Source organism: Danio rerio, chromosome 23, assembly GCF_049306965.1.
Source record: "Danio rerio strain Tuebingen ecotype United States chromosome 23, GRCz12tu, whole genome shotgun sequence".
NCBI classification, from domain to species: domain Eukaryota; kingdom Metazoa; phylum Chordata; class Actinopteri; order Cypriniformes; family Danionidae; genus Danio; species Danio rerio.
The window spans coordinates 21,644,525-21,661,737 of record NC_133198.1 but is presented as its reverse complement, the minus strand read 5'-3'; the positions used below and the strand labels follow the sequence as shown (position 1 = coordinate 21,661,737).

General features: G+C 35.4%; 1 protein-coding gene across 3 annotated transcripts in view; it reads right to left on the bottom strand.

Moving 5' to 3' along the window:
* Positions 1-1,555: 1,555 nt before the first annotated feature.
* Positions 1,556-17,213, bottom strand: part of myh7bb (myosin, heavy chain 7B, cardiac muscle, beta b) — a 34,497-nt gene continuing 18,839 nt past the window's right edge. For all 3 annotated transcript variants that reach the window (XM_009296759.4, XM_073938784.1, XM_073938785.1), the window contains 17 exons: positions 16,764-16,854; positions 16,294-16,683; positions 16,053-16,179; positions 15,790-15,908; positions 12,788-12,984; positions 11,060-11,243; positions 10,807-10,972; positions 10,596-10,720; positions 9,067-9,182; positions 8,787-8,979; positions 7,785-7,988; positions 7,578-7,703; positions 4,996-5,166; positions 4,785-4,889; positions 4,601-4,696; positions 4,296-4,433; positions 1,556-2,024 (listed from right to left, as the gene is read on the bottom strand). In XM_009296759.4, the coding sequence (XP_009295034.2) occupies positions 2,013-2,024; positions 4,296-4,433; positions 4,601-4,696; positions 4,785-4,889; positions 4,996-5,166; positions 7,578-7,703; positions 7,785-7,988; positions 8,787-8,979; positions 9,067-9,182; positions 10,596-10,720; positions 10,807-10,972; positions 11,060-11,243; positions 12,788-12,984; positions 15,790-15,908; positions 16,053-16,179; positions 16,294-16,683; positions 16,764-16,854 (2,560 nt within the window). In that variant the 3' untranslated portion in view covers positions 1,556-2,012. The remainder of the gene's footprint in view (positions 2,025-4,295; positions 4,434-4,600; positions 4,697-4,784; positions 4,890-4,995; positions 5,167-7,577; positions 7,704-7,784; positions 7,989-8,786; positions 8,980-9,066; positions 9,183-10,595; positions 10,721-10,806; positions 10,973-11,059; positions 11,244-12,787; positions 12,985-15,789; positions 15,909-16,052; positions 16,180-16,293; positions 16,684-16,763; positions 16,855-17,213) is intronic.

Genomic DNA, 17,213 nt, shown 5'->3' with positions numbered 1-17,213 from the left:
TATAGTATCCAACTGACTTTGATGAAGGACCACAGGGTGTTTGTGAATGGCAGTAGCCCCTTTCACACATACAGACCTTTCCGGAAAATTACCGGCAATTTTCCGGAAAGGTCTGTATGTGTGAAAGGGGCTAATGACAGCATGGTGATTGTTGTGAATCCGGATTACATTCATGTTACACACATCCATATTGTATTGAATATGCTTTTTTTGAAGCAGTGATGTGATTACTCGGCAATTTATAATGCTAATAGGGTATGTATGGTTATGCTAAGTGCCATATCTCTGCTCTTACTAAAATGGCCAATCAAGTTGAAGTAACTTAAGCAGAGTTTACAAATTAAGTTAACGTTACTGAGTTTTACGTTGAAAGTAAGCCAGAATTAACGAATTTAAATGAACATTTAAATAACGAAACATTTAGCAACTCAATGTTTTGTGTTATAAATGATAAACCACTAATATCCGAAACTGCTTTTTCCTCTAAATGTTTCTGTTTTTTTTTTTAAATGTGTGGAAACATTTTGCTCTTTCAACAGTTTTTAGAAAAAGCAACTTTCCAGGGTTTGGTGTGCTTTCCCAGCATAATATGGAGCTACCCTGCTGAAAAATCCAGCTAAAACCAGCTTGACCAGCCTGGTTTAAGCTGGACATAGCTGGTTTTGGCTGGACTCCCAGCTTGGCTAGGCTGGTCAAGCTGGTTTTAGCTGGTCATGCCAGCCTGACCAGCTAAGACCAGGCTGGAAATGGCTGGAAACCAGTCTGGAAGTGGCCAAAACCCCTCTAAAACCAGGCTGGTTGACCAGCTAAAACCAGCCAACCAGCCTAGACTGGTTTAAGCTGGATTTTTCAGCAGGGTAATACTATGCCAAAACAGTCTGAATTTGAATTATTGACAATTGTAATTTAATAAATCTGAATTTTTATATGCTGTTAATTTTTTTATTTGAATTTCTTCATTTGAATTTGAATATTGAACATCTGAAATGTATGATCACCCCTGACCTACTTCTTGCTGGATCTGAATTTCTGGTTTTGAATTTTAGAATATTGATGTTCTGAATTTCTTCACCTTGAAAATGTTTGTATTTTTTACAAACCCAATATCTGCAGTAATTGAGAACACAAAAAAATATGAAGTTTGCAAATACATCTAAAAATAAACTTCAGCCTTGGAAAATTCAGTTGTCTTAAATTTCAGATGTTCAATATTCAAATAATGCAATTCAGATAAAGAAATTCAAATTGAAAACAATTTTTAATGGCATAAAAATTCAGATTTATTACATTTAAATAGTCAAAATTCAAATTAACAATTCAAATTCAGATTGTTTTGGCATATTATTAGCTCCATAGTATGACAGCACCTTCAAAACAAATAAAAGATTTTCTGAGTTTAAATTTATTGAGATTACTTGATGTCAGTTTACCATAACCCTTAAGTTAAAAGGGAAAAACCTTTCTGATTAACCAGCTTTGTTGAAACTGGATGTATAGGTTTTGGTATATTATCTGATGATGTAAGTTATGCTCACATAAAACAAACACAAACGCAACACATTAGCGTTTTTATTCCAAACAAATTTCAAAAAAGCAACACATTCATAGCATCTTTATTCCAGATGGAATTTTGTGCATCTCTTTGTGTTACCAATTAAGTGCTGTTTTGTTTATAATATCCAAATAACTTTTCAAACAACCTGTCCATAAAGCTCCAGTTTCAAATCAGATGCTACAGAAGGCTAAAGAAAAACAACCTTCAGCTGTACTGTAACTGCACTGTGATTAAAACTGCTAATTAGGAGCTCTGCGGACTGAGCCTGTCCCAAGACAGACATAAGAACAAAAACTTTTGAAGACTAAAGTTTTACATCTGAAAATAAGCATTGACATTCAGTAAGCATTAAACATTTCCAAAAACTGTGTCTTGCAGCATTTTACGAAGACCAAATAGAAGGAAAGGTACTCGTCACACGCTATGACTCTAGTAAGTCATCTGCTTAAGTCAGTCGTCACTCCACGACCTGTAAACAAAAAGGTACGTTTTTCAGCATTCACTTTTATTTTTACTCGCACTTCACAGACACTTTTTAGTGTTGCACGTCAGTATTTTTTGTATGTCTTCAAACATAAAAGAAGATATCAGTGTTTTCAGTCCATACACAAGATCAATGAGTTGTTTTAAACCACAATGACATTCACAGTATGAACAAAACTAAAACATCGCATTTTGAGTTCTGATTAGACCTGTCACAATCACAAATTCTGTTGCTTTAACAAATAATAACTGTGATTTAATGATGTCATTGTTTTAACTTAAAATATAGAGCTATTGTCATATTCTGACCTTCAAATAAAAAAATTTGTACTTGAAATATAATATAATATAATATAATATAATATAATATAATATAATATAATATAATTAATATACTATAATATAATATAATATAATATAATATAATATAATATAATATACTATTATATAATATAATATAATATAATATACTATTATATAATATAATATAATATAATATACTATTATATAATATAATATAATATAATATAATATAATATAATATAATTAATATACTATTATATAATATAATATAATATAATATACTATTATATAATATAATATAATATAATATAATATAATATAATATAATATAATATAATATACTATTATATAATATAATATAATATAATATAATATAATATAATTAATATAATATAATATAATATAATATAATATAATATAATATAATATAATATAATATAATATAATATAATATAATATAATATAATATAATAGCCCCTTTTACACATGCAGACTTTTTTGGCAAATCAAATACTGGAAATTTCAAAAACAAGTTGTACCATTACCAGTACATTGCTGGAATTCTGCTGTGTGTAAACAACATATTTTTTAATGTTCTGGAAATTTTATATCAGTTTACCGGTATTATGGTTTGAAAGGGGCTTATATAATAATTTATACAACAGTTCTGTCTGGTTCTTGAATCTGATTGGCTGATAGCCGTGCGATATTCTGGCAGTAACTGCACTTGTACAGCCTCTTCACCCTTCACCCTTGTGTATTACTTCCACATACAGCAACAAGCAGAGGACACTCTACAATTTGACAAATATTGCTGCTGTTGGAAAACATCATGTACTTTTGAGGCTTTTCAGGCGAGAATGTAGTTGTTTAGATTGTAACTAAGCAGTTTATTTATAAGCACAGTGCCTATGTTAAAAATTTATAATTTCTAAGAGACAGCACGTTGGCGGCTATTAGCAAAGACGGTTAACAAGATGGCGACAAAGACCGCATAATAAGCCCTTAGAGGAGGAAAAATCCAGTGTGATTTTAAACTACAGCTGATCAAATCATTATAAAACTGGTAAGTGACATTCTAAGTCGATCTCTTCTTTTGTATATTGTAGAGGTGTATTTATATCATAGTAATTGTAGTGTGTTGAGTGTGAGATTGGACTCATCTTAAAGTCTTAAAACCAGAGATGGCCAACTGTTTCTAATGAGTCTCTGTTTTTGTAGACTAGTTCAGTAAACAGAAAGAAAGAAGAAATGCCGGCATGTGTTTCACATTTTTCTTCAATAGCAACTAAAACAGTAATCTGTTATTAATTGCGTTGCTTTGGCTTTTTTCTGGATTAATTATTGTGATCTCCCAATGGCAACAAAGAAATACTGGAAAATCTGTGTAGGCTGATGGCATTTGATGCTGTTCAGCCTTATAATCTTAAAATGTGAGCAAAATCAACAGTTTTGTCATCACTTAAGACAGTACGCTAGAGAATCATTCAAATACTGGCTCTAAAGTGTAGTTGATGAGGTAGCAACGGTATCTGCTGTTCTGACATCAGCTGCAGAGGTGAATGAATGACGGACGAAAGTAGCTCCTTTTACAAGTGGATTTTTGGACTCTTGTGTTTGATTTTCTTTTTAATACACACGATTATGCCATCGAACTGTTTTATAAACGCAATATCACACTCGTAGCATTGCAATGTGGCTGTATATCGTCACTGGTGGAGCATTAAGGCACAACACACGCCTCCCACCATTGCTGATACACAGCCACATCGCACTGCTACTCATGTGATATTGCTCATATATAAATGATTAGACTATTTAGCATGACATAAATGTTAAACGTAAAACTGGGGTGTTTTTCAACCATTATGCATTTAAATCAGTCATTGTGACAGGCCTGGCTCATTTGTTTGGCAACTGGTATTTTTCATTACATGAGTTTACTGTGTACTACCTTGACGACATGAGTCTCTCTGGTGCGGACACGCAGCTTGTTGACTTGAGATTCAGCCATGTCTGCCCTCTCCTCTGCCTCATCCAGATCATGCTGGATCTTTCGGAACCGAGTCATGTTGCAGTTCACCTGCTCCTCCTGCATTACAGCAACAAAGATGCAGAGTCAGTGCAGGGAAATCTCTGCAGTTAATCCTAAAACTGACACTATCTTATTGCTTGACAAATTATGTGATGCATCATGTACCACTCTGACCCTATTGTGTACTGAAATGTTGACATCACAAGGTAATGAAAAATATGTACCGCGTCCTCAGCTTGTCTCTTGAAGCTCTTTACTTTAGCCTGAAGTTTGTCAATCAGGTCCTGCATTCTCAGGAGAGTTTTCCTGTCCTCCTCTGTCTGTGTATGAAACACAATGTCTTTGAAATGCACTGAAGGTGACAACAGTTTAATCGCTGCATCACATTTTTGTCCATGCGAGTAATACCTGATAGGTAAGCTCTTTAATCCTCCTCTCATATTTTCGTATTCCTTTCTGGAACTCTGCACTCTTCTTCTGCTCACAGTCCAGCTCTGTCTCCAGTTCCCGCACCTGAGCATTGAAATGAAAAGATACAGTTTTGATACATGAGATAATTGGCAGTCATTTCTGAAACTAAAATGGAACGTAAGTTTATTTATTTATTTTTTTAGCTCACCCGAATTTCCATTTTCTGAATCTGTTTTTTTCCCCCCTTGAGAGCAATCTGCTCCGCCTCATCCAGCCGGTTCTGCAGGTCTTTGATGGTCTGCTCCATGTTCCTCTTCATCCTCTCCAGGTGGCTGCTGGTGTCCTGCTCCTTCTTCAGTTCCTCCGCCATCATGGCTGCCTAATGAGGTATGAACGTTTCACTGTTGAATATCTTTTTATGGAGAAAATGATTTTTACATTTTCTGCACATGCAAAGTGGTTGCTAGAGGCTCCAATAGGGTTTGTAAAGTTTTTTTGTTAGTTGGTATGATTGACACCATTAATTGAGGCTCGCTGTCATTTTATATAAGACTTTCAATGGTAATTGAACCACTAAAAGTTAACATTATCATAATTTTTACATAACATCAACATGGCTTTTTTAGGGTAGCTTTAATTTAATTTTTAGATTTATTATTATTATTATCATTATAATTGTATTATTAATATTATTATTATCAGTTTTTAATATTTTTTATTATTGCACTTTTTTCCTTAATTCTTTTATGTATCTTTCACTGCTGCACATTTTATATGTTTGTAAAGTGCCTTGCTACATGCTTCATTTAAAGGTGCTTTATAAAGTTTATTATTATTATCACTGCTACTATAGAGTACAACAATCAGGTTATGGAAGTAGGAGTGAGCAAAAATGACAAATGAAGATTTTGTTCAATGATGATTTCATAATCTAAATGTATTTGAGTATATTTTGGAGGCCGGTAAATATAGGCAGATATAGGCCTAGATAAATTATAGATAAATTACTATGATAACAAAACCACCAGCAAGTAACAGTAAGTTCCTGTCTTTTCTATATTAAATTAAATTTTATATATACAGCTGAAGTCAGAATTATTAGCCGCCCTGAATTATTAGCCCCCCTGTATATTTTTTCCCCGTTTTCTGTTTACAGAGAGAAGATTTTTACAGTACATTTCTAAACATAATACTTTTAATTACTCATCTCTAATAACTGATTTATTTTATCTTTGCCATGATGACAGTAAATATTATTTTACTATATATTTATCAAGACACTTCTTACAGCTTAAAGTGACATTTTAAGGCTTAACTAGGTTAATTAAGTTAACTAGACAGGTTAGGGTAATTAGACTAGTTATTGTATAACGATGGTTTGTTCTGTAGACTATCAAAAAAAAAATAGCCTAAAGGGGCTAATAAAATTGGCTTAAAATATTGTTTAAAAATTAGAAACTGCTTTTATTCTAGGTGAAATAAAACAAAGAAGACTTTCTCCAGAAGAAAAAAAATATTATCACAGATACTTGGAAAATTTCCCTGCTCTGTTAAACATCATTCGGGAAATATTTAAAAAAGAAAAAAATTCAAAGGGGGGCTAATAATTCTGACTACAACTATATATATATATATATAAAATTCCCAGTCTTATGCAGGATTCAACGTTAAGGATTTTTTCTACTGGCCTGATCAGACCAGGGGTTCCGATTTTTACTTACCCTGCCAAAATTTTCACTGGCCCCACCAAAAAAAGAAGCTATTAGCTATTTCTTAGACACATATTTTAAATAATGTGTCAAAAAAACATCTGTGAATCTAAAATTTAAATATTTAAAAAATGTTGTTCAATGCATAGAGCAACATTAAAAATGTTATGCAAACAAAAAAGCAGTATGGAAAATGTGCAGGTATTTTATTGCAGTTCTAAATTAGATAAAACAAGGTGGCTGACTTGTCAAACTGACCAATAGTATCTGGATGCAGCCTTTATGATGCAAGCTGAGATTGCATCACTCAGCGATGCAATGTCAGACACAATGCACTTAATGGGAGCGAGTGATGTCACTGTGAGGGGTAGGGTTAGGGGTTGGGTTAGGTGAGCGCATTAAAAAGCATTGGATGCAGCTCAGATTGCATCTGCACCAGCCCTGCATGCAGACCCCTCTCAAACTGACGGCAAACTGTGCAAAACATCACTTCATTTTTAGACGTTAGAAACAGACATTTTCTTTTAGCCTCATAATTTGACGTCTCTTTGCTGTATTGGTTCTTACCAGGTTATGGAAAAAAAATGATGTGCTTAAAACATCCAATCAGATAAAAGGAACCGAAAAGCAATATGGTGTTTAAGACATCACAGAGAAGGTAGCACGCTTAAAAACACAAACTGTTTCTCCATTCTTGACAAATATTGCGGGCAAATTAAGCTTTATTAACAAGGCCCGATCGGGCCAGTATTGATCCTGTCTACTATCTCGTGCATTTCTCATGCTGGCCAGGGCCATCAGGCAGTCCTTATTGTTGAGTCATGTTTTGGAAAAAATTTACTCAAATGATTTATTCAAAACAGATTACCACAGTACCGCTGAGTCTCCTCGAGGCTTTTGTGGATTTTTTTATTGGATAAAGCAAACCAGTTTCTTTGCTTGTGAAGAATTGAGGATGAATGATGAAGGTTGGGTTATAATCAATGATAAGATATTTGCAGACATGTAAGGGATTCATTTAGTAAGCACTTAAATGGTTTTAAAGGCCCTGCAGTGAATAGTTTTTCCAGTAATAACTCACATCAGTTATGGCCTTCTTTGCCTTCTCTTCAGCATTGCGACACTCCTGCTGAGCGTCATCCACTTCTCCAGACAGCATGGACAAATCACTCTCCAACTTCTTCTTCTGGTTCAACATTACGGTGTTCTGTTGAAATAAGTGAATTGTGAGGTTAAGTCATGATGTTTAATGACTGGTAAACTGATTGATTGACTGGCTGACGTTTACCTGAGCGTGCAGCAGGTTAACTCTCTCGCTGGACTCCAGTAGCTCGTGCTCAGCCACTTTACGCATTCGATCTGTTTGCTCAGCTACACCACGCAGCTCCTCCAGTTCTGCTGACAGCAGCGTGTTTCTCCTCTCTGTCACTGCCACCTGCTCCTTCAGCTCCTCACAATGATGCATAGACTCATCTAACTCTACCTGCAGGTCCTGAGAAGACACAACGACTGAGGTTGAAAAAAGTGCAATAAGTTGCCAAGTGGAAAATTTATAGTCAACTAATTTTTTTCAATTAGGTATTAGGGTGTGTTAACATGAGTTTTTCCTTTTCATTTTTGAAAAGGTGTATACAGGTGACCATATTGTCAAAACGATCAAATGTTGTTGCTTAAATGAACAGCTAAAAACCAAAAAAAAAAAAAGTTTCCGTATTTAGTTTATAAAAAGGTGTTGTGTTAAAAGCCCTTTATTTCATAATGCTGCACTGATACTGAAAAATTCTGGATGATGAAGATAATTTTATCTGATTTTTGGTATAAGAAAATCTTTAAAAATAGGATCAATTATTTTAACTTTGCATCACATCATTATAATGTAGAGCACTAAAAATAGACTGCAATTAACAGTATACTTAAATTATTTTCACTTTAAAAAATTTTATTAGTACAAGATTACAGCAAAGGCAATCTATAAAACTAGAAGCACAAACTATTAAATATCAAATATCAGAAGATTGGCATCCGCTGCATAAAAACTTGCTGGATAAGTTGACGGTTCATTCAGCTGTGGCGACCCCGGATTAATAAAGGGACTAAGTCGACAAGAAAATGAATGAATGAATCTATAGTGCTAAAAAAACATTTTCTAATATGGTCATACATACCTTATGATTTACATTATGTGTGTGTGTGTGTGTGTGCGTGTGTGTGTGTGTGTGTGTGTGTGTGTGTGTGTGTATATATATCCTTTGCAATCAGAATTTTGATGCATCCTGCCCTTTCCTCTAACCTTGATTTGAAGCTGTAGATTGCGAACCATTTTCTGTGACTCCACAGCCTGTCTGTTCGCATGGTTCAGATGGATCTCCATCTCATTCATATCATTCTCCATCTTTTTCTTAACCCTGATTGCCTCATTACGTGCTCTGGTCTCTGCATCCAGCGTGGTCTGCATGCCCTCCAGAGTCCGCTGATGGTTTCGACTGCAAACAGCAGATAAATAGTTTCATGCATTTGATTATTAAAGTGTTATTAATGCTTCAAGCCTTAGAATTAAGAGAGTCCCTTACCGGAGATTGTCAATCTCCTCATCTCTCTCTGCAAGTTTCTTCTCAACTTCAGTCTTGGTCTGGCTGAGCTCCAGCTGCACGCGTAAAGTCTTACTCTCCTCATGCTCCAGAGTGCCCTGAGTCCCACAGAGTTAACATACGTAATTATAAATGTCTACTGGCCAGTGTAGTGTAAGGATCCAAAATATCAGACCCTGAATACTGTTATGGAATTTCATGAGACAAGATGCAATGTTCCAATGCACTTTCTAATCTGAGAAGTGATGAAGACACCAACTGTTCCACTGTTCTATTCAAATCACTGTTGACAATGCAAACACATGCTGGAGAAACAGAGCTACACTACATCAGGGAAGAATGCAGGAATGCATCCTTTACTTTCACCCCAAGCCCCCCTTCTTGACCCTTACGTTACCTTCTGATTAGAGCACATTTCACATAAAATGTTCAAGGTTTTAACATGGTGTATCCTGCAGCACTATATTCATGTTTGGTATCATTTTAAATGTCTCAGTGTGATTGGTAAAGTGGTCTTAATTTTACAGTAATATTTTACTGGTATATGTTGATTTGGTTTTTGACTCCTAAAAGATCTTGATAAGATGCTCTCCCTTTATGGCTGTTTGTTTTGACTTGAGTATATAAGGTAAGATGTGCTTTAGGATGGGGGAGATCTTGTAAAAAGACACCCCATTGCAGCATCTCTGGGACTTATGCTGCAACGTATTTCTCTGGTCAGGTATGCATCTATAATTCTTTGATTTATCTTTGATTAATGGATGCTATATTGTTAGTCTCATCTCTAAATTGGCTTCCTGATGATTTATTATGTAATTGGCAGAATACAATTTTACCTGACAAATAAAATGTTAAGTTTTGATTAATTCTGGAGTTTTGCGAATTCATTGTATCAAGTAGATTAGAGGAGTCTTCATTACCTTTATTGTATGGCATAATTGAATTGATTAATAGGCACATTTGATTATACGTAGCCATAGAGGCCTATAACATGTAGACCTTTTAATCATTTAACCACTGGAAGTAGCAAGTTGTATGGGCTTGGCTAAGGATCTGTTTTTTTAAGACTAGGTAAGCGTTAATGCGACCAGCTTATTCAAATATAGTTAATCCTGCATCCTCTGACTATTTTCACAGTGTCGACATATTGTCCATGAGAAGATGCGCAAACCCGGGGCGTGGAACTCTGAGCGATGTTGGTCCCTAATGAACGTACAATTAGATTATCGGACCTCAGAAAATATCAAAACTCTAAATTAAATCATAAATGATGAATGTGATCCGTTCTTACAATTAGAAATACAATCTAAATTTTAGGATCATTGAAATTGGAGTCAGATTAAATTCGGAGCTAAAAAACTAATATAAATAAATTCTAATAAACAATAAAATTCTTTTCAGAAGCACTAGAAAAGGCTTACATGCATTAAACCTTCGACCATGCTGTTAGTTTCGTCATTGGGCTAATAGATGGACTCCTACAGTAGTGTAGTGTATCAGGCAATATTCACCTCTGCCTCCTCCAGTGCTGCTTGAATGTCACACTTCTCATGGTCAAGAACCTTCTTCATCTGTTCGAGCTCATGGATGGTCTTGTTGCCTTGACTAATCTGATCAGTCAAGTCAGTTATTTCCTCTGAAAATCAAGCATATCGGTTGGGCTCAAACTGGAGTAAATATAATCTCCCTTGCTTATTTTTTCCAATGTACAAGTTATTGTACCTTGCAAATTCTTGTTCTCCCGTTTGATAGTCTCCAGCTGGTCAAGGGCTTCTTCATAGGAGTTTTTGAGTTTAAAGAGCTCTGTGCTGAGGCTTCGGGACTCTTTCTGAGAGCCTTCCAGCTCGGACTGTGTCTCCTCAAACTTCTGCCTCCACTCAGACAGCACCTGTACGCAATAATTATTGGTATTAGTACAAAAGAAATATGAACGATACCCATCTCCTGCTATTGTTTTCATGCACTTTGTCCTGACCTTATCAAAATTGCGTTGCTTTTTGTCCAGTGCAATGGCCACAGCATTAGAGCGTTCCAAGTCAACCATCAAGTCCTCGATCTCAGTCTGCAGACGGTGCTTGGTCTTCTCCAGCGAGGCACATTTAGCATTGGATGCTTCCACTGCCTCCTCAGAGCCCTGGAGTCGTGCAACCAGCTTCTTCCTGAAGAGGGAAAAACATTTTTTTACAGTAATCAAGACACTAGCTATGTTACCATCCAAAGATACCAATTAATCTTATGCACAAAACTGGAATATTGCATAAAACACCTGAGAACAAAGCATTTCCATCCAAACAAAAACAGTCAAAAAGAAGAAAAACATGATAAAATTCCTGATGAAATGGCACTAAAAATCAAAACACAAAAATGGAATTGTCTGTATTTCACTGTGGACCGTTTTTTCTTATATAATAAATTGCTTGCACCTCTGAAGATGAAACGCAAAGAAAGCGTGTTGGCTTTTGGAGATGTGAGATGCTCTTTGGAGAGCAGCTGCTCAAGACAGTTCTTCAGGAGGTAATAATACTGAACCACTCTGATGACAGTCTTTGGCTACAGGATTTTAGGATGACCAAAGCAACATTTCAATTTGGTCAGTTTATGTGCATGCTGGAATTTATTCAGTAAATGTGCTTTCATCATTGTCTATGCCTGGGGTCTCAAACTCGCGGCCCGCAGGCCATTTGCGGCCCTCAGTGCAATATTTTGTGGCCCGCGCCGACCGCTGTACTCTGACAGAATCAGCGGAGCGGGGAGAGGCGGAGCGCTCCCCGCTCCGCTGATTCTATCCGTACACAGCGCGCTTGTCACTCAATGCGCGTTGTCGCGCGCGTACTCAAGAGCGGTGTTATCGCGCGCCTACTGAAGGGCGGGACCGAGGGTGTGTCGCGTCGCGGGGGCACTTTTGATCATTTTGGAAGGGCACTTTCTATGCAAGACTAAAAAGGGCATGTGCTCTGCACAGGTTGAGCCCTATGTGTGCACGTGCCTGCCCTGCATCTTATATAAATTGATATTATAGGTAGATACAGACTGGTACAGACTGATGTGACTGGAGTGGGGTGGGGGTGTTTTATTTATATATACATATATAATACATACATATATACGCCTTTTTTTTAGGTGAGGGAATGGAAGTTTTGAGTGAGTTCCCCCACTTTTTTCCCTAGGACTTCAATAAGTCAAAGTACAGGTCTAGACTTAATGATGATCATCTTCAAGCCATACTGAGGGTCTCAACTGCTTCCGCTCTAAAGCCAAATGTGGTTCAGATTTGTGAGAAGAAGCGCTGTCAAGTCTCTGGCAGCAAGAAGTAGGCAAAAGATGCCATGTTCAGAAGAACTGTTCATAATTTTCACTCAATGTTCTATTAATGTTCAGGACACTTCATGTTCAGAAGAAATAATTAAAACTGTTAATAATGACATTTGAGGACTTTTTTTTTGTGAAATCCCTTATGCGGCCCAGCCTCACCCAGACTTTGCCTCCTGCGGCCCCCAGGTAAATTGAGTTTGAGACCCCTGGTCTATGCACATTATTTTCATTTAGTTTATCTTAGCCTCAGTTGTGTGCTTAAGTGTTTTATGCACATTTTCAAAATTGATGCACATCTTGGCATTTCCCTTGGCATTTTCCAAAATGTGCATAAAATAGGTGGACGGAATCATAGCTACTGTGTTGCACCGACAGTAGAGTGGCTTCTTACTTGGCGTCCTCTAGTTCATCAGTCCTCTGAATGGCATCAGTCTCATACTTTGTCCTCCACTGTGCGATCTCAATGTTGGCTTTCGACAGAGCACGCTGCAACTCGGATTTGGCCTCCTGCTCCTCCTCGAACTGCTCTCTCAGGAGATCACAGTCATGCCTTGATGACTGTACCGCATGAGCTAAACTGTTCTTTGCCTGGTACACAGACAAAGAGCCTGAGTTCATTATATTACACTGGGTGCATCTCAATCAGTTCCCTAGTGTACAGTACAGTTAGTACAGTCTAGGAGCCTGGTTTACTACACATTTGGACTCTGAGTGTGGCATAAGAACGTTGGCGTTGTACATCATTAAAACTAGATTTTTAAAACCAAAGAAATAATAATAATTTGATGAAGTTTTAAATGTACATTATATAACTACATAATTCGAGTGTTTAGCATACCAGCAACACTTTAACCATTAAACAATTATAAATTTTTGCTAGATTGTTATTAACCTGGGGTGCATTTCCCATACATTGGCATAACTCGCGGCTGAATTATCATAGTACGATGCATCGTTTGGGAAAAGAACGATGTAGTGACGAGTGTTTCCCAAAACCAATATTAGCTAGTTTTAATAAAAACATGCACTCTTCATAATAACTGAAAAATATACAAATATTATAAATATTCCATATTCTATTCTAAAACATAAAACCACTTACAAAAAGCTAACAAGTATCCTAATCTTATATCATATATAAATCATTAATAGTTGTAATTTACAGTAGGTTATTTATTCAGAAATGAAAAAAAAAATCTACTTAATAAAAATGTATTGTTAGTAGTAGTTTTTTATTATTAATGTATGGTTATTAATTTGTTGTTATTATTATTGTTATTATTATTAAGTAGGATATTGTTTATTTATTTATTAAATTTATTTTTTAGGTCTCCTATAGCTTTCGTCATGAGCCATGGCTGTGTCAAAATGGCATAAATGTTTTCAAAGTGCACTGCGGAGGCAGCGCAATTGTCAATATGAAGATTGCTAAAACTGAAATGTAAAAATACTTTGAAAGAAAAATACACATAAGAAAGATGACTTTAATGTTTTTTTTTGTTAAACATTCCAAGTTTAAATGGAACATTCTAAATGAATAGGGCATAGGGGGGATAACTGGGAATGGAACACAACCAGGAACTATGCTTCTAACTACAACTCTAGAGGTGTAGTTGCAAGTGTACAAGTTTGCGACGCAGTTTGCGAATGTTCATTGGACTGATGGATTCATTGGAACGATGGATTTGGGAAATGCCAAATCAATAAACTGTTTGTAACGATGCAAATTGCGACCTTAGTTGGCTAAGGATGGTTTTTGGAAACACACCCCTGTCTAGCTATCTTAGTTTATGTTATATATATATATAGTTTAAGTTAGAATTATTAGCCCCCTGAATTATTTGCGCCTGTTTATTTTTTTCCCCAATTTCTGTTTAATGAAGGGAAGATAGTTTCAGCACATTTCTAAGCATAATAGTTTTAAAAACTTATTTCTAATAACTGATTTATTTTATCTTATGATGACAGTAAATAATAATTTACTTGATATTTTTCTAGACACTTCTAAGCAGCTTAAAGTGACATTTAAAGGCTTAACTAGGTTAATTAGGTGAACTACGCAGGTTAGGGTAATTAGGCAAGTTATTGTAAAATGATGATTTGTTCTGTAGACTATCGAAAAAAAAAATTTGCTTGAAGGGGCCCAAAAATGTTTTTTAAAAAATTAATAACTGTTTTTATTCTAGCCAAAGTAAAACAAAAAAGACTTTTTCCAGAAGAAAAAATATTATCAGACATACTGTGAAAATTTCCTTGCTCTGTTAAAAATCATTTGGAAAATATTTGAAAAAGAAGAAAAAATGAAAAGGGGGATAATCTTTAACTGTGTGTGTATATATATATATATATATATATATATATATATATATATATATATATATATATATATATATATATATATATATATAAATAAATAAATATATATATATATATATATAAATAACATTTTAACTTTTTAGAAAACTTGTTTCTCATTTAAGGATTTAATTCACTTGATTTATGTTTTTATGTTTTGCGCTTTCAAATGTTTGTTAGTATCACTACACTCAATATACAGTGGAAGTCAGTATTATTAGCCCCCTTTAAATTTTCCTTCCTTTTTATATATTTCCCTAATGATGTTTAAGTTTTTATGTTTATTTGTTTTTATTTCGCTAGAATAAAAGCAGTTTTAATTTTTTAAAAAACATTTTGAGGTCAAAATTATAAGCCTCTTTAAGCTATATTTAATTTCGATAGTCTACAGAACAAACCATCGTTATACAATAACCTGCCTAGTTAACCTTATTAACCTAGTTAAGCCTTTAAGCTTTTATGTCACTTTAAGCTGAATAGAAGTGTCTTGAAAACCATCTAGTCAAATATTATTTACTGTCATCATGGCAAAGATAAAATAATTCAGTTATTAAAACTATTATATTTAAAAATGTTTTTTAAAAATCATCTCTCCATTAAACAGAAATTGGAAAAAAATAAACAAACAGGGAGGCTAATAATTCAGGGGAGCTAATATTTCTGACTTTAGCTGAGCTACTAAAAGCACTAGTATTCAAAGTTTGCAGTGTCCTAATCTCACCCAATCTGCATTTGTTTGATCAAAAATACAGTCAAACATGGAAACTGAAATATGTCACGCTGATGTTTCAGGAGACATTACTTAAGTCTTTACTGGTCTTTTCAAAATCATACTAATATTTGGATTTTCTAACCCTTTTGTATCAATTTAATGCCTCCTAGCTGAGAAAAAGCATATATTTCTTCTTCTTTAAAAAATTTTTTGATCCCAAACTTTTGGGTGGACGAGTTCAAGGTTTTTGCATTTCTTCAGCAAACATAATAATAGTAATTAATTGTGGTTAGAATTTTTCAATAAAAAAAAAAATCAAGGCTCACTTTGGATTCCTCCTCTAGCTGTTTCTTCAGCTCTTCCACAGTTTGGCTGAAAGCGATCTTCGTCCTCTGCAGTTGCATGACCAGAACCTCTTTCTCTTCCAGCCTGCGACTGACCTCAGCTGTTAAAAGAAAGCAAAAAAACAATTGGTGCTTCCATGTCCTTAGTTCTTACATTATCTCATCTCCGAGCTCTTAGAGTATATATTGCAGAATTACAATCATATTATTTAAAGTTTTCTTTTTTTTAAGTGCAGGACACTGACCACTCTCTGTCTGGGCCCGTGCCTTTTGAGAAGTGACATCCATTAGCTGCCTCTGCAGTTCCTCAATCTTGGTTTTAGACTCATTTAACTGATCCTCATACATCCTGCACATCTTCTCTGTTGTAGTCTGCAAACATAACAATCATAGGTGTCTATGTATATCATATATGTCTTAACCACAAGCTCCACAGATCCTAAGCATGTAAGTATCATGAACATTAAGCACACGGAGATGTCTTACTTTGGCTCTGGAGAGATGTTCCACATTAGATGCCAGATCTTCACACTCCATTCTGGTTTCTGCCTTTTCCTTCTCCAGCTTCTGTTTGACCCTCTGCAGGTTGTCCAGTTGCTCCCCCATCTCAGCCACCGTGTCTGCATGCTTTCTCCGTAGCATGGCTATAGTGGTTTCATGATGCAGCGAGGCTTCTTCCAGGTCTCTGCGCAGCTTTATAAAGTCAGCCTCGCGCTTCTTGTTCATCTCGATCTGAGCAGTAGTAGCACCTCCTGCTTCCTCCAGACGTTCACTTAGCTCTTCCAGTTCTCTGGACACATCACTGCGCTGCTTTTCTGACTTTGATCGAGCTGCTCTCTCAGCCTCAAGTTCCTCCTCTAGCTCTTCTATACGTGTCTACAAAGAGTTGACCATAAAATTAATAACAGATTATCAGAACACATGATGTTTCTTCTATAGCCAAATAATAACTTTACCTGTAATTCTTTTATTTTCTTATGTAGTTGAATAACCAAGGCTTGCTCCTCTTCGATCTTTGCACCTATTTGAACCATTTCATGGTCTTTCCTGGAGAAAGGAACAAGTGCAGATTTCTTTAGCACTCATATGATCATACCGGTGTTGAGTAATTCATTACTAATCACATCATTACAATTGTATTTTACTTACTAGTCACAATATATTTTGCGTGCCAACTAATTCTCATCAGATTATTAGTAGACTGTTAGGCTGGGGTTAGGGTTAGTGTAAGATGATATGCATTAGCAAAGTTTCTTATAGTCAGTTAAATGTCTGTTGAAGGAGCAGTATCAGCAGATATTAAAGGTGCAGTAGGTGGTTGTCTTCATCAACATTTTTTGTTGTGCTGGTTGAACGTCTCTTCACATTCCAATAGTACAGATTAAAGTAAGTGATCTAAATGCATT